Genomic DNA, 23,833 nt, shown 5'->3' on the forward strand with positions numbered 1-23,833 from the left:
CCTCTCCTTCACTCTCCCCCTCTTCAGATTACTTCCATGGTTAATTTGGGACCAGCAGATCTCGCTTGCCGCCTCGAAGTCTCAATCTCACATCTCTACCAGCAGAGCAGCATCGATGACGAGAAGAAGAAGATCTGATCACCAACCAACGCTAATGCCTGATTCCGCCAGATGAAATCATTTCATTTCATCACGGATTGTCTCCAACTCTCGAGACGAAACGAGCTAACAACCTCATGGTTCGTGGAATCTGATCCAACTTCGAGAGTTCTCCTCAAAGTTTCGTCCGCCGAATCAGTAGCTTATATTATACCTCCCTCGTCGAAGAAGTATTTGTTGAAAAGCCACTGTTGCGTTCGATTCAAGACAAAAGGGAAGTGAAAAAAGGAACACACGAGAGAGAGTAGAGCATAAATAAATAGATAAATAAATCAAAATATAATTTTAATTATATTAATAGATAACATTTACCGATCTCATTAAATAGACATCGATGGAGGGAGTTGTCGATCACGTGTTGTTGGCAATTCATTTAATGACTAATTAAATAACTATTTTTGGGGAAATAATGGGTGCCATTTTTAAAGTGGAAATTTAATATTTTGTGCCGCTAAAATAGAAATGTTTCATGAAGTCCTATTTCTAATATAGTTTATGATTTATGAAACCTTATGCATTGCTTTTCGAGGATGAGGAAAGGTAAGGTAGTCTTGTGACATGAGAGATCATGCACTCCAGTCTTTTTTGTAAGAACAAAACAAATTACCTACCCCCCTACTGGAAAATCTTTAAGATCCAAAACATCACTGTGACCAACAAAAAACTTGGTAATGATACAAAAGTGTGTATTAATTTTATAGGCAAATGGCAATTAGCATAATTTGCCTCTGACCTTTGGCAATGGAGCCAGCAGAAAAGAACACAAAATCCTGCTGCCTTCCCAAACTGTTCGAGGTGGAAAGATGGTGCCACTACCAGGAACACTAGAACAAAGTCTCAAGCAGATTTGGACTTGGTTCTCTTCACCCTCGAGTATAGGAAGACACCAATGAGTGCCACTCCAGTTCCTGCAAAGGAAATCCAAGAATGGATTTGGAAATCGATCCAAGAAGCAGTTTATCAACAGTCATGAGGGGTAAGAGTTACCAATAGAATTAAGAGGTGAAACTGGTGTCCTGAAAAAGAGAACTGACGAGATTATAACCACCACGCGTTTAACGCAGTTTCCAACGGAGTGTGTGATAGGTGATACTTCGGCTAATATCATGTATGAAGCCTGCGACAAAGAAGCCATAATGAGACCGTAGTGCAAGAAATGAGAATGTGTTGATTGCATAATCCAAGCAACAGAAAGAAATGTTAGAGATGATCAATTAAGCAAAGCTCTCAAGCACCTAATATATTATTTGTAAGAATCTTTATTTAAATTTTTGTGAAGTATGGCCCTAAAACAAAATTTGCTAACTGGTAAATGTTACTCATCTGTTCAAGCATTCTTGCTACTGCAAAATCTAGATACATAGTTAAACTTAAACCCATTTGACATCGACACTGCTCCATGTTATTCTCCAGCTGTGAACTTCATAGTCGACTAATCAGCTCATGTTTCCTACACCTTGTTATTAGTCCACTCCTTAATACATCCGCGTCCACTTTTCACCCCTGAAATATTCTTGTTACCTTTAGTGCTCTGCGACAATTACCTCAAGCAATATGACTGATCTTGTTGTTTCAGAGATCAGATTTCTTAGTGGTCACACCACTGCAAAGAGCCAAATGGTTACAAATGGCCAGTACAGATCACATTTCTATTGAATTGGCCACTTAAAAATGCTATCTTATGACTGGAACTACGATGGGAGGGCTGATACCTAGTCCTACATATCTCAAGGATATATTTTTGTTCCATGTGGACTTCTGATGGTTTTTTCTTAATACCTTGAGACTCAACAATGAGAAATCAAATAGTATTCTATTGACATTTAGAAGCTGAATGACGTAACAAATCGGTAATCTAATATCCCAGTAATCTGTGTATGGTGGCTAACATGGACCAAGATACTCAAGCCCCAGGTTCCTGCTAACAGGTCACCAAGTCTAAATATATATGTATCTTCTGATTCTTACTCAATACAAAACTATAACACTTTTCCAATCAGACTTTTGGCATAGCTTTTAGGTGCAACAAGCATAGCCAATAATTCTGCTTTAAGATTTCAATATGAGACAATTCTGAGGTAAACACCATCTTAAAGCACATGAGGGCATATCTTCACTGACATATAGGAACCACAGAGGTGCTTTGATGCCAATTTTAATGACACAAGTGATCCGCTAAATCATTTTCATGCACAACAAGCATAACTGGGTGATCCAAAATACTCAACCCAAGTTATCTATTGGTAAACCAACTATGTGATGTATGGCACAACTCTATTTCTAGTTACTTTCCATCTTCATTGCACCATTACAAATAATTTAAAATCCTTCTCAGTTGCTGATGTTAGATTAACTTATGATAACACCTATCTCAGTAGAACTCCTATGAGCCCTTATAGATGGACTTTTGAAGCTGCTAATAATGTTTACAATAATCCAAGCAACCTGCTAGTACAATAGCTTCTGTGGCGTGGGTCTCACCAACATGGCTCAAATGTTCAAGTCCGGAACATCAATAGCAGATTTTTTTTACTTTTTATTTTTTTGCAAAGGGTAAGTGGCAAAGGAGGGATTCGAACCCATTAATAGTAGATTATTAAAAAAAAAAGTCCATCCACTCATTGTCTCGCAATGTAGGGCAATCAAATTAATCACTTGCAAACAAAAGATATACAATAAAGTTATCTATAGCCCATCTTAATGGGCTTTAGAATTGAGCCGATTCATAAAGCAAAAGAAGTTAATTGGTCAAAGAAGAATCTCATAAGAGCAATAACCATAACTAAATGTGCTCAAGGATATCTGACCTGTTGATAAGCATGAAAACAAACACCAGCAAGGAACGATCTCACATATACCTCTTTGAGATTCAGACCCTACAGACGGAAGAGGTAAAAGAACTAATCATTAACAATTTGGAACCTCTCAAAATAGTTGTTACAAATAGATATCTGCTCTCAGTATTATTTACTTACAGCAAACCGCATGTATGATGGAGTAAATTTTATTCCTTCAACCAATAGGGATACAGGCGCTAACAGGAAAAATGACATGACTGTAATTATTGAGAAGAGAGTAATGTTGTCCATCGTTTCCTGTTTAATTAAAAATTACTAGTCAAAATCAGAATTGCTTAGACGAAAATATGAAATAGAAAACTCAACTTGTGTCATGTCTTCAACAGTATTATTCAGTATTATTTGAACTGGTTGAAATCCATTCAACAATAAGAAATTTTGAGGTTAAGGTAAAGTGTTAGCTGAAGAATTGAGGTAGCAGTTACCAAATTTGCATGTGCAAATTAAGATTTTATTTTTCATTATAGTTCCCCCTTTTCTCTTCCACTACACACACACACACACACACACACACACACACACACACACCATGCACACAATATAAATTTAGTGAAATTAGCAAAACTGACAGATTAATGTTGCAGACTTTCATATTCGGCCATTTCGTAGAGTTTAAACTTTAAACAATCCTGGCCTATCTGAACCAATTCCAAACTCAGTGCCGACTAGCCCACATAAGAGATCCATGGAGTAAGTGAGAGATACTTAGAGTACCTCATCTTTATCCATGATCTTTTTGCTGAGAACATTACGAGATTGATTGGTAAGGTTGGATGCCATTGCGCTCCAAAATCCAGCCCTATTTTCCCAGAAATGAAGGGATTATAAGTTTGACTGCTAGATTAAATAAAGGATCCAGGTTTGTTGCATTTTCAACTAGGAACTGAGATAGGCAAATTTGAGGGAAAAAATGAAACTAAGAAAGAAAATGCTACTTACCAGTTGAATGAAGCTTCAGTTAGAGATGCCATAGCAACACCGCCAACAATTGGAACAAGAGAAATCAAAACCCATAGAGTAGGCAGCTGCACATAAAATTAATAATCAAATGCTTCAATTTTATTTCCATCCATAGTTCATTAAAAAAAAAGGGGTGCACGAAGTGCATGAGGCTCCCGCCAATGCGAGGTCTAGGGAGGGTCATAATAACCAAAATTACATGCATCACGATGACAACCATGGAGCACAAGAAAACATATCTCAATATATTTTCATATAATGCTCTCTGTTGAGACATTTGTATTGGTTGGTGCGTTGTTGCACAAAGTGATAGGTCTTAGGTTCGAATCCACGTGTGAGGGTCATGTACGCCATTTAATATAATGAAAATATATTTCAATTTAAAATATATATATTTCATATAATGGCCAAATACAAATTGGATCGAATATGGAGCATTATGAAAAAGAGTAAATATAAGGTCAAACATCTAAAATGGTGGGTAAGCACTTCTATGATTTCACAATGAGGGTTACAAGACAATCTTTTCAGAAGAAATAAGTCCCAAAAAGGATCTACTAATTATGAGGGAACTCACATGATCAGGAAAAAAGAGGTCCAAAGCTTACTGACTCCTCTAGGACTTCAAGTAGATGCAAACAAGAATGATTAGACAAGAAAATTACCTCTCCAAGGAACATGGCAGAAAGAACTACCGTGAAAAATGGCTCAAGTGCCTTTATTGTGTGAGTGAATGAAACAGCAACTTTTCCGAGACTCATGTTTGTGAAAAGGTTTGCCAAAGTGTGCACGATAGCCAAGGGAACAATTGCTGCAAGCTGCCCATACATAATCATATGTTGAAGGATATAGACCACAATAATCCAAGAATTATAAATGCCACCATTGAGCACCTGTTTAGAAGAGATCTTAGGCCTCTTGTATAGATTAGTCACCCACATCAACCAAATAAGCACAGTCCCTATGGCGAAGTGGAATGTCGTGATGGTTATTGGGAATGGATATACCTTCAGAACCTGCAACAATATCATTAGAACTTCTACTCTGCCATCAGAAAAACTATACTGAACATTTGATATATTATGTTTTAGTATATATCTATAAGACCTTTTTCAAACAAGAATCAGCTTTCACCAATTTCTTCTTATAAAATTACATAAGAATGCTAAATTTATAGTGATAATGTTTTTATCGCATGAAAGACTTGGTTTAAGCATCCCAGATTTCGTATGAAGGAAAAAGTCCAAAGGTGGGCATTGCTTCTGGATATGAAATGATCTCATTAATACAGGTAGAGGAGGCTTGTCATAGGCATCAAATCCTTAAAACTTAATTGAGAAGCCTAAGCAAAAATATCAGACAGCTCCATAAACACCTCAGATTTGTTTTAAGCAATAGGAAAGATATGAAACTTCAGGTTACATTAGTTACATTACTGCATATGAAATATTCATCAAGTGCCCTTCCCAATGATCATCCTATGACCGTTGTGAACCATATGGTTCAAAATCTTAATACTGTATTCATTTCAGCACATAGGATGAAAGATGCACTCGTTAACCATATCCACTTATCTTAATTAAGGAGAGATCAAGGTGTTGTGTTTAATAAAAGATAATAGTGAAAAGTAAACTTATAAATCAAGACACCAAAACAAATGATAAGAAACCATCAAAAATTACATTACACCACTTAAAAGGGTGGAAGAACAGAATTCTTTTGTCTATATGGATGAGCAATGGAGGACTGGTTCATGTTTCATCATAGTATTATCAGATATAATTGCACAAAGGATAGAACAAAATTCTCCGATTAAAATTGAAAAAAAAACTTGATTAAAATTATACTTGTTAACTCTTGTTCATATGTTTTTCAAACATCAGGATATTAATAAACAATGACCATATAATGGTTTATGCAAAACACAAATCATAGTGTGGTTCATGATGGAACAAGAAGCTGCCACCTAAAATTCTAATCTGAAGTTTCGGGTTCACAAATGGAATCCAACAGTGCAAATTTCTCTGAGAAATTTGACAAGCATGCTTTTCTCTCCAGGATGAGAACAAAACATAACCATTTCTCTCAACAGAAACAGAGCTTTAATTCGCCTTGATGGATTCTGATTAATCCGTTCAAGCTAGTTAATTTCTCGTGCAGTAGATCGTAGATTACTGGAGAAAGAGGCATAACAAAATAAAAGGTAATCCAGCCATATGGATCTAAGATGCAGTTGAAATTTCATTTCCAAACAAAGACATTGGTCTCTCGTTAATTGCCATTTTTCCTCGTGCTAGGAAGAATCCATCTTTCATCGATGAGGCGAAAAGGGTCTCTTGATCAGGATGTATGGAACGAAATTAGATACATAGATTGAGGTGGTAGTTGTGACGAACACAAACCTGTTTGTCGTAGATGTTGAAATAGATGTTGAAAAGATACCAGAGGCCGAATAGGAACCCCAGCTGCAGCTTCTTCACCATCCCGCTCGTGGAACTCGAACCATATGAGGAGACCGCAGCCTCGCCATGGTTCTCCGTGCCCCCGGCCGCGGCGGCGGCGACGTCTTCTGCAGCCTTCACCACAGTGGTGAGACCGAGCGAGGATTTCTGGTTGGCCAAGCGAGGCGTGAGGAAGAAACGCGTAGGACGGCAGGATAGTGGACGGATCCGCGGGAGAAACGGTGGCAGATCCGTCGAGAAAGAAGAAGAGGATGAGGAGGAGACGGTTGGTACGCTACAATGACCACCATCAGGCAGATTACTGCCGGCCCTCAGCATCGGCAGCGGAGGACGAGCGGCAGAGAAGGCCGCGCTCCGCAAATGCATCCTTCCCCTCGTTTGAAACGGAGGCAATGCTCTCCTACTCTATACTACAGGGTTTTTACGAATTAGTGAATATTTCTCTTCTTATTACACTGAAATCCTTTTATTTTAGACAGGTAGATGAGAAATTAGGAATATAATAAACATAAGATATGGGAAAATGAAGACGGACCTTTATGAATCTCGCATCGAGTTTTCATTGGCTGAGGCAGGGTGGGGTCAGCAGAGCAAGTCATTGGGTTGACCAATGTGGCGGCCGCCTTGGACAGGACCGCTTGGTTTCTTCCATTAACGTGGCCGGAAATATGGTCAGGTTCATTCGAGATTGGCAGCTCTGGATGTGCACGAAATGGGAGGCTTTTAATGGAGTCTTTATCAGCTGCCTCCAATGCAGGATGAGTTGGACGAGTTGTCCTATTCAGATATGGTCAATTTCTTGGGCAGTGACGTGGCCGGTCACAGCCCAAATGTGTGAGGCCCACACGTGTGGATCTGACGCTTCCAGCTATGTGACTCCCGAGAGAACAGGAAATAGAAGCTTCACCAACTTGTCTTCTGAGTCAACAAAAAAACCCATCATCAGCTCCAACAGTTCCTGCAGAACTTGGTTGATGTAGTCTTGACTGTTTGGAGTGGGAAAAGCTTCTCAGCTTTCAGTCAGATTCTCTATCAAATTCTCTGGTTGGATAATAATAACATCGACATATTTACTCATTAAAAAAAAGGTTCTTCCTAGTTGATGTCTGAACTCATCTTTTCCATTTCTGCTGCAACTTGAGGTCTTCTTTGTCTTCTAAGTTGACGACAGTCATTCCTTGAATTTGCTCCCAGCTTTTTGTCACCCTTGCCGGAAAGAGTTGAGCCTATACGTGTAATTTTGAATAACAATAGAATGATCAGAGCTTTCATACTTATAATTCACAAATTTATTAGTTCATTTCTGCTTATAATTAAACCAGAATATCTTCTTTTTAGTTCGTATGGTCGATTTACCTATTGGGGGAGGTGGTCAGGGCGATGAAACCATAGCGTGGGGTAGTCCTAATCGCCTCCGGTGACAACCGACGATTGATTCGGGACGTAGCCCGCCTTCAGCCGTCGAATTTAGCCAGGGAGACCTCATCCCTAACCTTAATGTGGTGAAAGAGCTTGCGGTTCCCCACCACCAGGAGCCACTCTCAAAGGGCACCGTTTTGTTCCTCTAATTCCTTCTCCATCTGCACAAAACAACCCTCCTGTTAGTCTTAAGCAAAGACAACCACAAAACGCCCTTCTCCCCCTCTAAGATCTGATGTTTCTATCGAGAAGCAATGGGAATGACAAAAAGAGACAGCTTTATAGATCTCCTCGCTATTCTCTTCTCTCAAGATCGATGAGAAAGCAAGATTTTAAGGAAAACGATGATCGAAGAGTGGAGGAAGACTTACAAGAGGAGCAGCTCCAATGTCTCACCCACCCTCATATTCTTCATGTACTCGGTTAAATTTGAGAAACGAGGGCTCTTGTAATTAAAATATCGAAAATGATATTTTGATTTATGTAGTTAGTTAGATTTTTTTTTAGTATCTAACTCTATTTATATTATAATTTCTATAGTTATAAAATTAAAATATCTAATTTTATTTATTCTAACATCATCGATTTTACAAGTATGAAAACGAGGATAAAAAAGTAATTTTAATATCTTAATTATATTTTTAATAATAACAGATGATTATGTAAAGAACAATAGAATGATAACGGTTAATAATAATAACTTATAATTTTGTTATCCGTTATCATTAACTTGAATGTTAAAATTATTTTTTATCTATTATTTTTATTTTTTAATAATAAAATTAATAATATCAGGATAAATAAAATTATATATTTTATTTTTATAATTATAAAATTTCGAATGTAAAATGTTTTCGATACAAATATAACTTTTAAAAGTTCCGGAAGAAACTACCGGGGCAAATATGTAATTAATCCTCTCCATTCGTCCCTCACCCGAAGGTCTCGTTTCTTATCGGCTCTTCACCTTCAATGCTTACTTTCTTCGTCTTCCTCGGTGATCAAGAAGAAAGCCCCAACCCTAGAATTTCTTATCCGTGTTCGAGGCCCGCCTAGCTTCTGAATAGATCTGCGTCGTGGTCGACGCCTTCGTGCTTTGGTGGATCCTATGAACGCGACCAAGTTCATGGACAAGCAAATCACGGAGCTGTCCGGAACATCGCAGGCGGCCGGCGAGTTCTTCGACTTCGTCAATTCTCAGGAGGACCGCCGGGTCAACGGCGTCACTGGTGGACGAAGTGTCAAGCAGGAGCAACAGCAGGAGTCCGAGATCCTCCCGAGCTATGACTTTCATCCCATTCGGGCCGTAGGATCCTCCTCGCTTTCCATCGCCGGCGGTGGCGGCGGCGGTCCCAGTGACTCATGGCCCTCCTGGGGCTCCATCGACTCCAAGTTGGCATCCTCCAATCTTAAAGTACGTGCCCTCTATTTTTATTTTTTTTTTCATGTTACTTTGTTGATTAGGGTTGAACATTGGTCACGATTTTAGAGTTTTAGATTGGTTTTGATGGGACTGATGAGGTTTCTTGTCTCCGGCCTTTGTCTTTGTGGAGATTGGAGAAGTAAAGATGGAAAATTTATGCACTTTATGGATTTTAGCAGATGCTTGCCTAATTTGGATACTTTAATCATCGCTCATTGATAATTTGATATATTTGTTTTCAGAGGATCTTTATTGTTGTGAGAATTACATTTTCTCGGAACTTATTGCTTTATACTTACCGTTTAGTATTAAGGTAGCCAGTGCAATTTGTTTTTGTTAAGATGTAGAGATCTTTTGAATTATTTGTGTAGATCTGGTAACTAGGTCGAAAATATTAGTTTGCTTTCCGTGAAATGTACCAAGCTTTGGTGCATAATGAGCTCAACAAGTGCTACAAATTGAGGCTCAATTCTAACAAATGAAGTAGAATGAGAACAACTTTATGTTAATTCTACCAAAGATGATCTCCAATATGTCAAGATAATATGGTTGAATAAATCTTTTCTTTCGAAACAAGTTTTATTTCTGTTAGAAACTGAGAATCTTTGATTACAATGATAAATAAAACTATCAATACTACAGCCAATTGACCATCACTTGAATTTAGGTTTTTCCTAGTTTTGGTTTTCGATTGTTCAAATCTAGTTATATACATAATAGAGTTATGTAGTTTATGATTAATCTTTTGTAGTTTCAATGAAGGAAAATGATATTATGATTCAAACTCAAAGGAAAAGGTGGTTCGGTGTATGAGACTCTCATCAATACAGAATGGGAAGGATCAACACATGCAGCTTATCCATACAAGCAAAATTCTTTTCTTACGTGACTTTAACCCTGGTTATAGAGGTTCTAAACAAGCAAACTTAACGTGGCTTTAGGGCTCACCCTCTTTTAATATTTAGAGTGTCAAATGAAAATCACAGGTGTCATCGTGGAAAAGAGCATTGTTGCTTCTTGTCAACTCTTAATACTTGTTTTTTTGCAACTTAGTCATGGAGAATTCCCTCCATTTTGTGAGGGATGGATCAAACTCCCCAAGTGGGTCAAACATCTTTTTCTTAGTGAGTATGTTCCTTGAGGTCAAGTTGCTCGCCTAAAAGGTAGTACACTCTTTGATCAAATTTGAGTGACAGAGTCTGAATGACCATTAGATGATCACCCTATCAGATATGCTTTGTGGAAATTTTCTATATTGCTGAAACTGAAAGTAACTTATGGCAGTTGAATTTGGAGAATTTTTTCCTATATATGCTGCTGTACATACAATCAGTAGACGGAAATTTTTCTGCTGATATGCTGTTAAGACTGGCTATGGACTGGAATTTTGGAGTTAATTGGATCTGTGATTATGGCGAGATTAGGCAGACCATTTGGTGGCTTTGTTTGTTGGTTCAAGCATAGTATCCAACAGTATCCAACTGTACCAGGCTTTCTCATTCGTTGGTGTAATTTCATCTTGCTGGGTGCGGAAAACCCATCTGTTGGAACTTTCATAATTGATGGTTGGTTCAAGTTCATGTTGGCCATATGTATCTATGTAACCTAATCTCAACTTAACTTATACCTGACTTGACATTTCCTAATGGCAACCTTGTATTATTATAAGATTAAGAAGAGTTGAGTTATAAGGTTTAATCATTCGTGATATCAAGTAGTTATTGTTTGTGATACATCATGGGCAATCTTGTCAGTCTGTAGCCTTTGGAGCATGCTTTATGTTATTATATTTGTCAGATGTACTTTAGTTTGACTACGATCTATTCATTTAAGTAATTTTGTTGGACATGCTTTACTTCTGATTATATTGTGCTATATTTCAGAATCTATTATGACTGTTTTCCAATATGTGCCACATCAGCTGTTGTTTCTTACTTTTTATTCATCAATACAGAATGCTGGTGTTCTGCAGTCCCATGAATTAACAAAAACTAGCCATGAGAAAGAGAAGAGCGCGCATGATATTGCTTTTGTTGCTGAGATCGATCACACTGTGAAAAGATATGCTGATAATTTGATGAACGCTTTGGAAGGTCTTAGTTCAAGGCTGTCCAAAATCGAGATTAGAACTCACCACATGGAAAATTCTGTGGATGAGCTTAAGGTGGCTATTGAAAATAATAACGGAAGCACAGATGGAAAACTAAAGCAAATTGAGAATGTTCTTAAAGAGGTGTGGCTTCTTGATTATTATGCTTGATCAATTTAAATGTCTCCATGTATAAATTATGTTTATTCTCACCATGCTTATCGTTTATGTTTGTCTTCAAGGACAAGCTAATCAACTAGATCATTTGTCAGAAAGGAATTATGGTAGCTAGTCAGCATGTATGTCCTTGTCTCATCATGATGCATACATGTCAACCATTCTATCATCTCGTGAAGATGTCTGCTAATGATGACTATCATTGCTCTTCATTGATTTGTTGCTGCTGCTTTTAGTTGGTTTTATGCAATTTTGTTGTTGGTCTTTATTTTTTGGTTGTTACTTTCATAGCCTTGTTATCTAATTATTTCCCATTGTTCTATTATAGATTTTAGTGCAGTTATTACTTTAAACTTGCCTTTTATTTTTATAACCAATCTAAAATGTTGATGGTTTATAATCGATCTATGTGATTATTATATGAATTTTTAGTATCTTCGATGACCAATAAACTTAATTAAATCATACATATATATAATTCTTTATTAAATAAGTTAGTGTAGTTCATGCTGATTGTATATGTTATTTGATAATATATTCTGGTTGCAGAATGTTTTGTATCATCATCATTTTTGTGGGACCTAAAAGCCTGGTAGCAAAGGACTTGTATGGACACTAGCATGTTATGATACTTTGGAATTTTATACATTCACAGTTCTTCCCGGACAAGACAGATTTAGAGGTGTTGCCTAAAGAATTATATGGTTGGCTTATAAATCTATCAATTTAGTTGCATAATTGTTTCAACTGAATAGAAGTGATGTTGGTTTACGTAATTCAGTTGTTCTAGTACACCCCTCTTTGACATCCTAAAAGTAGACTTTCCATTGTTCTTGTTCTCAATCCTCTCTGAAACCATATTATTCCCCGTTAAAGTTCTCTTTTGGCATTACCAGTTAATTTAATTAATAACATGACATCTCTATAACATTTTTATAATCCCTTTTCCACATTAGAGGTGTTGTGGGAGTTTTTTTTAATTTGAATGGATTCCTCGTGCTACTGGAATCTGAATTTCTACTCTCTAAATTGAGGACTATTAAATTTGAGATTCAGCGATCTGGTAGATCTCCAGGGTTGAGGCAAAAAGAGCCACAATTTCAAGCTGTCACACCCTTGGCCATCGTTGGTTTGGAAACTTGTATTTGGAGATGGACTTCGGTTCCTTATCTTATAGATGTTTTCGTTGAGCTAGGAACATGTTGATGTTCTTTCCCAATAACAGTTTGTAATGAGGCAAAAATGGTGAAGACTTTCAACTTTTATTTACGTGATATTGTTATAAACGGCATTGTCTCTGACGATGTAATCATGAAGAAGACTAACCTCTGACGAATTTGACTTCTCATAATATTAGAATGTAGTCATTGTGTCTGCATACTGTGCTTATCTGGCCTCAAAGAGCTTAGCTTTTGTATACTGATTTACAAAATTTGCTTGTCATAACTGATTTTATTGTTGTTGCTTTGGAAAAGTTAGTGATAACTTTAAATCTCATCTTGGTGCTTCACATTTGATTCTTCTAGAAATGAAGTATATCCCATAAATAACGGTTTTGCAAATGAAAATTGTTCCCTTTGATAAAGTAGCTCTTAAGAAGTTTTTCCTAGTATTTTAGATAAACCATTTACTTTGGCATAGTGATTCAAAGTGACTGCTAAATTTTCTATTAACTTCACTAGAAACTTGATCGTGTTGTTTGTGCAACTAGAACTTGAGACAATCATCTGGTAGCACTACAGGTGTTTCTATATACTCTAAAAGTTCTTGTTGCCACCCTCTTGCTAGACCTACTAGATGCTAAATGAATGATTGTAGTTTCCTGTTATTTTCATTTGCTGGTAAATTTATCAGAACAATTATGGAATGTTATCAGGTTATATTGATGACAATGTTCATCTAGTTAAAAGCGGTAAGAGTGTGAAGTAATGCTAGTTTCTGTTGATGAGGCATGTTGTTACACTTCTTTCAGGTACACTCCAGTGTGCAAATTCTGCAGGATAAGCAACAGGTGACAGAGGCACAGCTGCACCTTGCACAGCTAAAAACTTCTGAGGGAGATCGGCAGCTGCCAGAAAATTCAAAGACTGGAGATTCAGATTCTCAACAACACGAGTTACCTCCACCACAACAGCCCGTCCAACAACCCTATCAACACCCTGTTCCACAGGCACAACCAACTGTGCTTCCTGCTCCACCACCTTTACCACAACAAATCCCACCTCCCCAGATACCCCAATTGCCTCAATCTCAAATTCCTTCTCTTCCATCTGTACCACAAGAATTCCGAATCCCCTCAGCATCTCAGCAGGCAGAGGCTCCACGCCAACAATTCCAGGTCCACATTCCACAGCCCCAGGCAGCACCACCTCCTCTGCCGCCCCAACCACAGCATTATCAGCCCTCTTTGCAGCATCCACGATATTCCCAGTCACCCCAATCGCAGCAACCTGTAAGTCCCTCGCCACAGGTGCCACCCGCAATGTCCCAGCACCCTGAAGAATCTGTACCATATATGTCTCCACCTTCTAGCTATGCTCCAAGCATCCGCCAACCTGCTCCTTTTCCTCAGCCACTGACTGCACCCCCTCAACAGTTTTATGGCCCCATGCCCAATATGTATGAACCACCTGCAAGCAAACCAAGCTCAGGGCTGCCACCTTTTTCTTCTGGCTATAGACCACCAGTAGGTCCTGGTTACCATGATTCATATGGTTACAGTGGATTGCCTTCCGGTCAAAGCAGCTCTGCATCAAAACCTTTGCCTATTGCTTCCTCGGTCTCATCTGGTGGAACAAGCAACTATCCACGACTCCCAACAGCCCAGATCTTACCACAGGCTGCACCAACTAGCTCTGCTTCAGGTGGTTCTTCAGGGACTAGAGTGGCGATTGATGATGTGGTGGAGAAAGTTGCCACCATGGGGTTCTCGAGAGATCAAGTCAGGGCAACTGTAAGGAAGTTGACTGAGAATGGACAGTCAGTTGATCTAAACGTGGTGCTTGACAAACTCATGAATGATGGAGAGATTCAGCCTCAGAAAGGTTGGTTTGGTCGGTGACTGTTTGCCAAATCTTCATATCATCTGCGTATATAGTGATTTTGTGAACCTTCTTGTCTCCATCCTTGTGTCACCAGATTGAGTGGTTTGAGAAGACTCAGATTCTATTGCTTTTATTGGATTGCATGTTTCCTTCTATTGAATCTGTGGAGGCCCCTGATGACTTTTATATAGATTGATCATGTCTTGAAGGAATCTTCAACTGCTCCAGGACCTCAAGCTGCTGTATATTATATATTTTGTGGTTGTACTTTTCGGCAGTGAATGTTTGAGTTGTCGTCTTGGAACTATGACATAGGAGACCAATCAAGGTGATATCCATGGCACATTTAGACGGTGTTTCTTGTTTACCTAAAACATCTTTTGCAGTTCATTCTATTGTTCCCCAGTTAAAAGTTGCAATCATATCTACGTAGAATGCTTCCCCGTGATCTGAGTGAAGTAATCATTTACATGTTATACAAGAGTGAGTTATTTTTCACACATGTAGCTTTTCATTGTGATTGATTAGCTTTTCAGACATATATCTCGATCTAGTTTGATTTATTTTACAAAAAAAAAAAGACTCAGTTTACTTTAAAAGATTTTCAAGGAATTTATCGGTTTAAGGCAAGAAACACACTTCAGTCATGGCTCAAGTATTATCCAAAAGCTATAAAACAATGTCAATAGTTGCACTATACTTCCATCAAGTCATATTAACTGACCAAGAGGCCCTTATTATTCCAAGCCAAACCAAACAAAGGGTTTTTAGCATCCAAAAGAGTACCTTTGCTACTTACTAGTACAAATATAAAAATAAATAAATTACATGAGAGAGACCAGAATGATCCAGACTCTCCCACTTGATTCATTTATGCCACAACTCGGTAACAGCACCAGCACCATTGTTCCAAATGGATCTATATTTGAAGAGCAGCAGAAATTTCACCAGCAAGGCTTAAAATTTCAAAGGGAGGTCTGTTCTTTACTTCCTTTACTGTGAGTGGGCACGAATCAGTTATCCAGAAGTAGCTCAATCCATTTGATGGACCCACTGAGAAGGGTAAGAAAGTGCATTCAAGTTAGTTCACCATGTAAGCATGGAAGGGAGAAAACATAATGAATTGTGAAAACAAATGATGCAAGGGACATTCACATTTACAACCGTCAGGATTTCTAATAGTGCTTTTTAACAACATTTAAGGAAAAAGATCATCTAACACTGCGTGCATCCGAAAAAAAACAGATAGTTTAAGCTCGATATAGAAGTTGACTAATAGTCTCCTAATATAAATTTATATAAACTAGGTACACCATAGAAGCACCTGAACATATGGCATCAAGCATGCTCTTCCTTTTGCAGCAAATTGTCTAAAATCCCGTCTGGGTGGAATTTATGCTTAATGGTGTCCAAGCTCCATTAATGTCACAATCAGTTCTCATTCACAATAAAATCTTGTCTTGTTTTTACTGAAACTCTACATCTGTCATTTTTCACTCGCAATAAAATCGTGTCTTGTGTCCAAGCTCCATTAATTGTTTTCACTCACAATTAATGTCTAGATCTGTGATTTTTTCTTGTTTTATGAAAGTCTATTCACAATACCTTTTTCATGTGAGAGAAATGTAGCACAAGCCAATAAAGAATATGTGGCTTCTAACAAAAAAACTTTATCTAACTTCAGTTTAGCATAAACCGTACTTTAGTTCCTTTATACAGAGTAAAAAGGAGAATGAGTGGAATTTAGCCACAATCATGATTGTACAACTATTTCTTGTTGGCCTTAGTTATTCTGTTTGTTTTGATTGATGTAAGTGACTTGAGATATTAAAACTTCATAATCAGGATAAATACTTCTGCAGTATCTTCCACACGGGTGGGTGGCGGCTGAGAAAACAATAATACCAAACAGAGAACTGAGTGTTTTCACAAAGACTTGATCCTGGCTTCCCAAAATACCTTCAGCACCAGAATAATCTAGAAAATAATGATTAAAAATAGCAATGGAAGACACGTAAATTGCACCCCAGTTTTTCTGATTTTCCTCCAACATTCCATCTCTGTTTCACCAACTAACATAAATGTCATGTGGTCAAAATAAGATGGTGATAAGTACATACATGACATCTATTAAATAGCAAGTCTTCCAAGTTAATTAGCTATGGAAAATATGAACAACCTTTGATAGATACAGTTACAGTAACAAGTTATCACAATTAAAGAAAAAAAATCAGGCAACAAAGAAGCAGATGCATACCTCCATTGTCATTATTGAATCGCTCCCATGACCTATTAGGGAAGATACCATGGGTCACATAGGCACTGACTCTCTCTGCCCCATGAGCAGCCAATACTTTCTAAGAAATGATGAAGAACACATGAATTATGACTCCAAGAATCATTAAACGAAGATGATAACATGCAGTTCTTTACTTAATAAAAAAAAGCCTTAGAGAGTTATACTAGCCAATAGAAACGAGAGAAGAAATGAATAAACTTTAACTAGCAAAGGAAAGATCTTCCACACCTGGCATTCAATCAGAGTACCACCTGATTGCACCAAGTCATCAACTATAACAACATGACGGCCTCTAGGATCACCCTCTTTTAGACGTACAATTCGTTGATCACCTTCCCTAACTTTGTTGCAAATAATCTGGATTTGAAGTATTAAGCCACTAATCAACTGAATATGACATGAGACACTAGTGCAATACAATGATCATTACACATTACCATTGGAAAATGTTGAAGTTGCTTATGGAATCGCTTCCATGCACCATCATCTGGAAAAGCAATAGATATCTGAAAGGGACATAACAGAAATTTTACATGTGGCACTCCCAACTGATGTCTTGCAAAACTTCAATAAGAAACAACTTATTTTGCTATTTCATCAGAGGGTACACAACCGATGAATCTACAACAACAGAGAGCAAAACTAATAAGAAATCTCCATTTTAAGATATGAGTGCCTCAAGCAAAAAAAAGAAAAAGAACACTTACAACAAATTTGAACCATTAATCTTACAACAGAGGAAGCTTAAAAAATTACAGCCTGATTCTGATAGAGAAATATACCGAGTCACAATCTGTCTAGAATCCATTAGAACCAAATGCAGTCTGACTTGACTCACATCCAAGATAATAAATAAACAAAGATCAGGGTTCACAGTGGATAATTTGCTAGAGAAATTGATCACTCACATTTTCAGAATCTGGTAGTTGCTGAAGTCTATTCTTTAGCAAAGGCACCCCACTCTCAAAGCATGGCAAGACGGAGTCTCCAAAGTAGAATCTCTCCTATCATACAAGATTTAGAGAAAAAAGCATGAAGTTTAACCCAACAAATATGGAGAACAAATTACAAACAAGTATAAGAGGGTAGACTACAAACCTGCAGGGCATGAATGTCAAAAATGACCAAACTAGTTGGTCCACCTCTTGATATTGGAATGTTTGACAAAGTTCTAGCAAGGGTAAAAGCTGTTGCAACATCCCCTTCATCTTCCATACGTTCATAAGATCCAGTTGGAAAAAAGGGAAGAACAAGTGTAAATGAGGAGATAAACAACCTTGGCAACGCAAAGATGACAGACAGCTGCTCAAAAATTACTCCAGGAGAGCTAAATGAGGCCAAGAATGCTACATGTTGCCCACGAATGCCATGAGCATTTGGGATGAATAAATTTGGGAAACCATCCTCAAATTTCCTGAAACATGGAAATTACTAGACTCTATCAACACAACAAATAAATTCAACTTTGTCAACCAGTTAAAAATGTCAAAATGAATCATAAATATCATACAAACATTTGAGGCACTTTCGGCTTCTATATCAAAATGCATATCACATTTGAGGCACAATTTAACTAGGTCCTGGCTGAGGGAAGGGTCCAAGGTTGAGGCACATTGTAAAAATTCCGTCCTTGAGGTCCACTTTGTCCCCGATTTGGATGACCAACATAATGCAGCAAGGTTGTCGCTAGTTTTGAGTAATTGTACAGCGGCTACCCCTGTTATTACCTCAAATGAAGAACTAACATTCTCAATATGGTACTGTAGATGTACCCTCGGCTCATCTTGCAGACGAATAAAAGAAAACAACCATCCATTATTTGAAAATTCAACAGAAGATAAAAGAAGATATACAATCTCATTATTTCCTTTCACACATAAATCAACCTAATTTTCATCCTGGAAATAAATTGATTTCAAGAAGAAGAAACGCCGAAGAAAAGAACTTTAATTGATTCACTATCAGCGCATCTTGGGGATTAAATCTAAATTTTCTCCATCTTCATGTGGACATTTCAATTCGACAACAAGCAAAGAAGAGAGAGAGGGGGCACCTCCAAGAGATGCTACGCAGATAGATGGAGTCGCTCTCCAAGGCAACGCGCTCGGCGAGCTCCCTCATCTCCTCGCAGTAGAAGAGGCAAACGCTCTTCTTGTACCTCTTCGGAGGCAGCGCAACGGAAGAGGCAACCGCCGGGGACGCCGCCATAAGAGGGGAGATCCGTGGGATGTGGTGAAGACCCGCGCCTCTATCGGCAAACCCTGGATCATCGCTCGTCGCCGACTCCGTCGTCATCTCTGACCGTATAGGAAGTACCCCAGTCCTTCCGTCATCATTCCGCTGGGAATCACAGAGGAAAGAAGACAGTGCTCGTCTCCCGAATATGGCCGATTTGGGCTTGACGATGAGTGTCGCCGAAGCCGCTGTTTCCTGTTGATGTGGTAGGCGAGGGTTGCCAGGGCGGTAGTATAGGTTGGGGGAGGAAACCGCTCCCGCCGCCGCCGCTGCAATCGCCATCGGTCAACTCCGGTTCCGGTTGCGGCTTTCGCGGCGGGGGTTTTCAGGGCGGCGAAGTCAGGTGTAGGGTTGAGCGCGATCGATTTGGAGGCGGCCCGCTTCCTCACGCGCCACGTTGAGCCCATTCGTAACCATCAATGATATGCGACATGTAGTCATATATGTCGAGATTTATTGTAATCTATTCCTAATTTAAATGTTTATATCGACACAAATGCCAGAAAAAAAAAAAAAAAAAAACTTAAGCGAGTAATTCTTCCACATTTGATAAGCTTCACAAAAAAAATAAGTATACATATAAGTAAATATAAATAAAATTTTATCTTATGTTTTAAATTTGTTTCTTAAATAAATCTTTTTATAAATGCTCATCTTATTCTTGTCGGCCACTACCATTCATCTAGTTGATTACCTCCCCTCCACTTTCTCTTTCCATTCCATCATATCGATTGTCCTTCCTTAGTTGCTACGTCTTCATGTATAGGCTAGTCTCATTGGCTATGCTTGTACCTTTGCGAACGAGTTGACCCTACGATCAATCCTCTTTATACATATAAGATCCTTGAGATTCAGTAGTGATGACAACTGGGGCTGACATGAGTGCTCATGTCTATGATGCCCTTAAGTCTAACGAGAGTGTAGGGACAATCGTGATGGTATAAGGTAAGAGATGATAATGGATTTAAAGAAGACAAGAGTAAATTGATCTGGTCAGACACACTCTAGTAAAATTTTTTAAAATTGAGATGCTTTATAGAAAATTCATATATATTCTTACAACATTCTAATGATAAAGCCCATATGATGAGCCTAAGTTATGAGGCAGAGGTAGATATGGACCGGCCCAAAATGGGGTGATAAGGCCCGACCTATTTACATTTGCTTTCGATGTAGTCCATATTATTTGGTGAAACCAATTCGAATTCGTTAAGTTGCAAAGATAGTGTTTGTGTCTTCCTTCAATAGACTGGTCGGCCCTTCAAAGTTGGAAGAATTGTGTGAGAGAGTGCTGCATTTTCGATGCGAATAAGATTCTCTTCGTTGTAATTAGATGAGCACCCTTCATGTAGATTCGATTAAGGTGTTCTACTTTTTGATACGGTTTGGAAGGTGTTCTACTTTTTGATACGGTTTGGAATTAGATTCGAACCAAATTTGAACAAGGTATTCTGCTTCTTAACACAGTTTCGAAGGAGTTGGAACTATATTTGAACCAAATTTAAACAAGGTATTCATCACATGTTCGGTGCTGGATCCCTTCCGCAACCAACAACCGTGTGCTGCACCTTCATGGTTTACGATTGGTATGGAACTTTGACGATGTAAATTATGTCTATTCTGATTCTCTAGCATAGGCCAATATGATGATCTTGATCAATGGGATGCGACCTCTAAAGATATTTGTCTTATGCTGAATAAAAACGTGAACATGTAGCACAATGGAAAAGCATGGTTTTGGGTCATTAGGATGACTACAGAGTTGTATGTGACGTAACCCGACGAGATAACTGATCTATTAATTTTGTTGAGCTTAAATCATTAACTTAAAATATTTAAATTGAAGTTAACAGTAATACACTCGTCAATCTAAATCACTAACTAATCAAAATATTACGATCTCCCCCAATTTAATAATAGAATAATAATAATAATTATTATTGAATAGTAATCAGTGAAAAAAAAACTCATATGATAACTGTAATAAATCATGAAGGGTCTTTAATAAATATTATTTCATAATTTAAAAAAAAAATATATATATAACTAAATAAATATCTAAAAAAGGATTTTATTTACCATATGTAATCAATAAATCATATGAAAAAATTATAAAAGAAACATTAATTTATATATTTTTATTTCTACATAAAATATTAAATTAAATGAATCGATTTTATTTAATTTGGACAGAGTTAAACATCAACCCAATAAAACAAGTCAATCAAAATAAAAAAAATTGATCAAAAATTGATCAAAATTAAATTCAATCAATAACTTGTCAAAATATAATCATGATCAAATTTAATTAAATTATATTGATCAATTTTATAATTGACGATATAAATCAGAAATTCATAATTTTGGTAAAACAATAAATTTGTTAACATGACAGAAACTGAAATTATGAGATTGGTACAGGGCAGAACTGTCAAAAATATTAAAACAGAATTAATAGAGGTTACAGGGGTAAAGATGTAATTTTGTTAAAAAAAATGTATAAGGGGCGTCTGCCTGCCGGCTGCTGCCGCCCCTGCGCGCGGGCGGGCGCCGCCAGGGCGGCCACTGCCTGCGGCCGGTTACCGCCTGTGCGACCGCCGCCTGGGCGCTGCCTCTGCCCGCGCGAGGCTGCCGCTTAGACGCGGCTGCTGCCCGCGCGCTGCCGCCGCCTGTGCGCGGCTGCTGCCTGGACGCGGCCTCTACCCGCGCGCGGCCGCCTCTATGCGGTCGTCGCGTGTGCGCGCTGCCGCCTGTGCGGCTGCCGCGATGCGCGTCCAGCCCGGCGCACGACCCGCGGTCAATCGCGGCGTACGGCTCGCCGCGGGCGGTCGCTGTTGCTGCTGCGGTGTGCATGCGCTGCCGCCAGCAGATCCTCTCTAGCGGCCGGACGCAGCGAGGTTGCTGCGACTGCCATTGGCAGCGGTGCTGCACAGCGACCGTCACTCCTTCACGATCATAAAAAATCGCGTTACAAAGAATCTAACATCGTCGGCAAGTAGGCAACGAGACGGAGTAGATAGGAATTTAGATCGACAAAATATACGGATCATTGAAGCATCATAAACAAAAATAATAGATCTAATGTATTTGATCTCAAGAATCTATGCTTTGATACAAATTGAATGCATAAAATATGTAATATGCTATAAATTATACGAAAAACTTTCATACTAGGTTGAAATCAAATAACATTAAATCAGATTTACGATGTGTATCTTTTGATGCCATATGAAAAGATCTATGTTTGATCTGTAAAGGCACTATCCTTTGGATCCGAGTATCATAGTAATGTCGATCTGCAAGGAAAACTATACACTCCTTTTCTCTTCCTATCTTTTCATAGGCCCACTGTTATTGAGGTTGAGAGAAAAACCGTAATCACTCAACTGCGTCCTCTATAACATACGTCATTTAGTTCTTAGATATCCTGTTTATTTATAGGTGAGAGCAAAGGGTCTATGATAAGTTATTGAGAGAGTTTCTTCCATCAAGGGCATCCTCTAAGAAATCATACTATAATATGAACTTTTCTTCTATTGACCAATATCTGTCATCAGAATCTAATTAGTTCTATTATATATTTTATTCAATTATAAAGGGTCACATAATCTAATAGGTGGTTGAAAACATTATAGTTTTTGTATTTTCTCAGCTTTCTTATTTCTCTTGGGCTATTTTTATGCTTCACAGCCTGGTAGCTATCCATGTATAATGTAATTGGATATTTCAAGTAGCCATCTTATAGGTCGATAACTTTAGTGACTACATAGATCATCAGATGGTAATCAAACAACAAAAGACTTTAAAGGAAGGGAAGCTATCTACAGTTCCACACACTATATTTTAATTCATATGTTGCTTCTTTTCAGCATGTTCAATTATCTGTCTAGAGTATCTTGGGGTTGTGGTGGGTTGGTTGTTTTAGCGTTCATATGTTTCTCTAGTTATATACATGGAGCAAACTTTGTCAATAGAAGTTCTATTGATCTTTACAGACTTGTGCTTTACTGACTGCCTTCTTGATATCTCACCTGAATTTTTATTGTTGTTGTATTGCTTGGTTTTATTACTATAAAAAAATTGCTTGTTAACTTAATTCTTTTTTTATACTTTCCACAGGGAGTGTTTCTGGTCAAGAATATTCTTGACCAGAGCAACTTATTTCCAAAGAAGAAGAGCTATTTTTTTGCTCACCTTCCAAGATTTCTGTCTTATGTTTGATTAACAATCATCTCTTGTTGATCATCTTTGTTGTTCATTATGGTACAAACTACAAAGTTCCTAACTTCATAGCCATTCACACCACTTGGGAATTATATTATAAATTTATTACTCCGGTGGACTTGTATTTTCTAGTATTGTTTAGGTAGTTGAATGGCTATTATTCTTGAGTTTGCAAACTCCAAGAAAAGCACATGAGTTGAAGGTCTACAATCTCCTAATGCAAGTTGAAGTGTAACTTGTATCTGATATGCTATCCAAGTGATCTATTCAACCAAACAACAATAATATCAAGACAGAGAAGGAATTTTAGCAGACACTATGCACTCAGCTGGAAATTTTAGTACAATATTGAATGCTCAACATCTTGAAGGAAATACCACACTTAGACTACTTTAACTTGAAGGTTCTGTTATCTCTTAACACTAAGAGTGCTTGTTGAACTTAAATAGTAAAGCACATAATTAAACAGATAAAGCAGACACTA

At 38.0% G+C, this 23,833-nt stretch overlaps 3 protein-coding genes across 4 annotated transcripts; 1 reads left to right on the forward strand and 2 right to left on the reverse strand.

Annotated features, from left to right (window-relative positions):
* Window positions 1-19: 19 nt before the first annotated feature.
* LOC135606630 (phosphoenolpyruvate/phosphate translocator 1, chloroplastic-like) lies at window positions 20-8,004 on the reverse strand. Of its 2 annotated transcripts, XR_010484868.1 has the most exons (13): window positions 7,796-7,996; window positions 6,975-7,665; window positions 6,380-6,849; window positions 4,871-4,993; window positions 4,643-4,795; window positions 3,957-4,042; window positions 3,732-3,816; window positions 3,135-3,254; window positions 2,967-3,035; window positions 1,147-1,276; window positions 893-1,067; window positions 234-347; window positions 20-158 (listed from the first exon to the last, which is right to left on the reverse strand). XR_010484868.1 is itself a non-coding variant. In XM_065097687.1 (11 exons), the coding sequence occupies exons 3-11, from the start codon at window positions 6,803-6,805 to the stop codon at window positions 997-999; spliced, it is 1,263 nt and encodes a 420-aa protein (XP_064953759.1). In that variant the 5' UTR covers window positions 6,806-6,849; window positions 6,975-7,665; window positions 7,796-8,004; the 3' UTR covers window positions 788-996. The 2 variants fall into 2 exon arrangements, 1 of the variants encoding a protein (XP_064953759.1); XM_065097687.1 differs by lacking the exons at window positions 20-158; window positions 234-347 and having other exon boundaries at window positions 788-1,067; window positions 7,796-8,004.
* A 768-nt stretch (window positions 8,005-8,772) lies between these two features.
* On the forward strand, window positions 8,773-14,873 carry LOC135606649 (class E vacuolar protein-sorting machinery protein HSE1-like). Its single transcript, XM_065097705.1, has 3 exons — window positions 8,773-9,272; window positions 11,236-11,514; window positions 13,520-14,873. The coding sequence occupies exons 1-3, from the start codon at window positions 8,967-8,969 to the stop codon at window positions 14,606-14,608; spliced, it is 1,674 nt and encodes a 557-aa protein (XP_064953777.1). The 5' UTR covers window positions 8,773-8,966; the 3' UTR covers window positions 14,609-14,873.
* Window positions 14,874-15,301: 428 nt separating this feature from the next.
* LOC135606656 (ribose-phosphate pyrophosphokinase 4-like) lies at window positions 15,302-19,541 on the reverse strand. Its single transcript, XM_065097712.1, has 7 exons — window positions 18,944-19,541; window positions 17,989-18,304; window positions 17,799-17,894; window positions 17,328-17,396; window positions 17,119-17,247; window positions 16,849-16,948; window positions 15,302-15,644 (listed from the first exon to the last, which is right to left on the reverse strand). Exons 1-7 carry the CDS (start codon window positions 19,405-19,407, stop codon window positions 15,511-15,513), a joined length of 1,308 nt encoding a protein of 435 aa, XP_064953784.1. The 5' UTR covers window positions 19,408-19,541; the 3' UTR covers window positions 15,302-15,510.
* Window positions 19,542-23,833: the final 4,292 nt, after the last annotated feature.

Source organism: Musa acuminata, chromosome BXJ1-2 (genome assembly GCF_036884655.1).
Source record: "Musa acuminata AAA Group cultivar baxijiao chromosome BXJ1-2, Cavendish_Baxijiao_AAA, whole genome shotgun sequence".
Taxonomy (NCBI): Eukaryota; Viridiplantae; Streptophyta; class Magnoliopsida; order Zingiberales; family Musaceae; genus Musa; species Musa acuminata.

What these genes read in the sequence shown, in the direction of transcription:
- LOC135606630 (XM_065097687.1), bottom strand. Translation starts at nt 6,805, where the DNA reads ATGCATTTGCGGAGCGCGGCCTTCTCTGCCGCTCGTCCTCCGCTGCCG. An exon ending in AGATCATGGATAAAGATGAG is followed by an intron (nt 3,255 to 3,731) that starts GTACTCTAAGTA and finishes TTAATTAAACAG; the next exon opens with GAAACGATGGACAACATTAC. An exon ending in GTTTTCATGCTTATCAACAG is followed by an intron (nt 1,277 to 2,966) that starts GTCAGATATCCT and finishes TCTTTGTCGCAG; the next exon opens with GCTTCATACATGATATTAGC.
- LOC135606649 (XM_065097705.1), top strand. Translation starts at nt 8,967, where the DNA reads ATGAACGCGACCAAGTTCATGGACAAGCAAATCACGGAGCTGTCCGGA. An exon ending in TGGCATCCTCCAATCTTAAA is followed by an intron (nt 9,273 to 11,235) that starts GTACGTGCCCTC and finishes TCATCAATACAG; the next exon opens with AATGCTGGTGTTCTGCAGTC. An exon ending in TTGAGAATGTTCTTAAAGAG is followed by an intron (nt 11,515 to 13,519) that starts GTGTGGCTTCTT and finishes CACTTCTTTCAG; the next exon opens with GTACACTCCAGTGTGCAAAT.
- LOC135606656 (XM_065097712.1), bottom strand. Translation starts at nt 19,407, where the DNA reads ATGGCGATTGCAGCGGCGGCGGCGGGAGCGGTTTCCTCCCCCAACCTA. An exon ending in CTGCGTAGCATCTCTTGGAG is followed by an intron (nt 18,305 to 18,943) that starts GTGCCCCCTCTC and finishes TCCATGTTTCAG; the next exon opens with GAAATTTGAGGATGGTTTCC. An exon ending in GTACTCTGATTGAATGCCAG is followed by an intron (nt 16,949 to 17,118) that starts GTGTGGAAGATC and finishes ATCATTTCTTAG; the next exon opens with AAAGTATTGGCTGCTCATGG.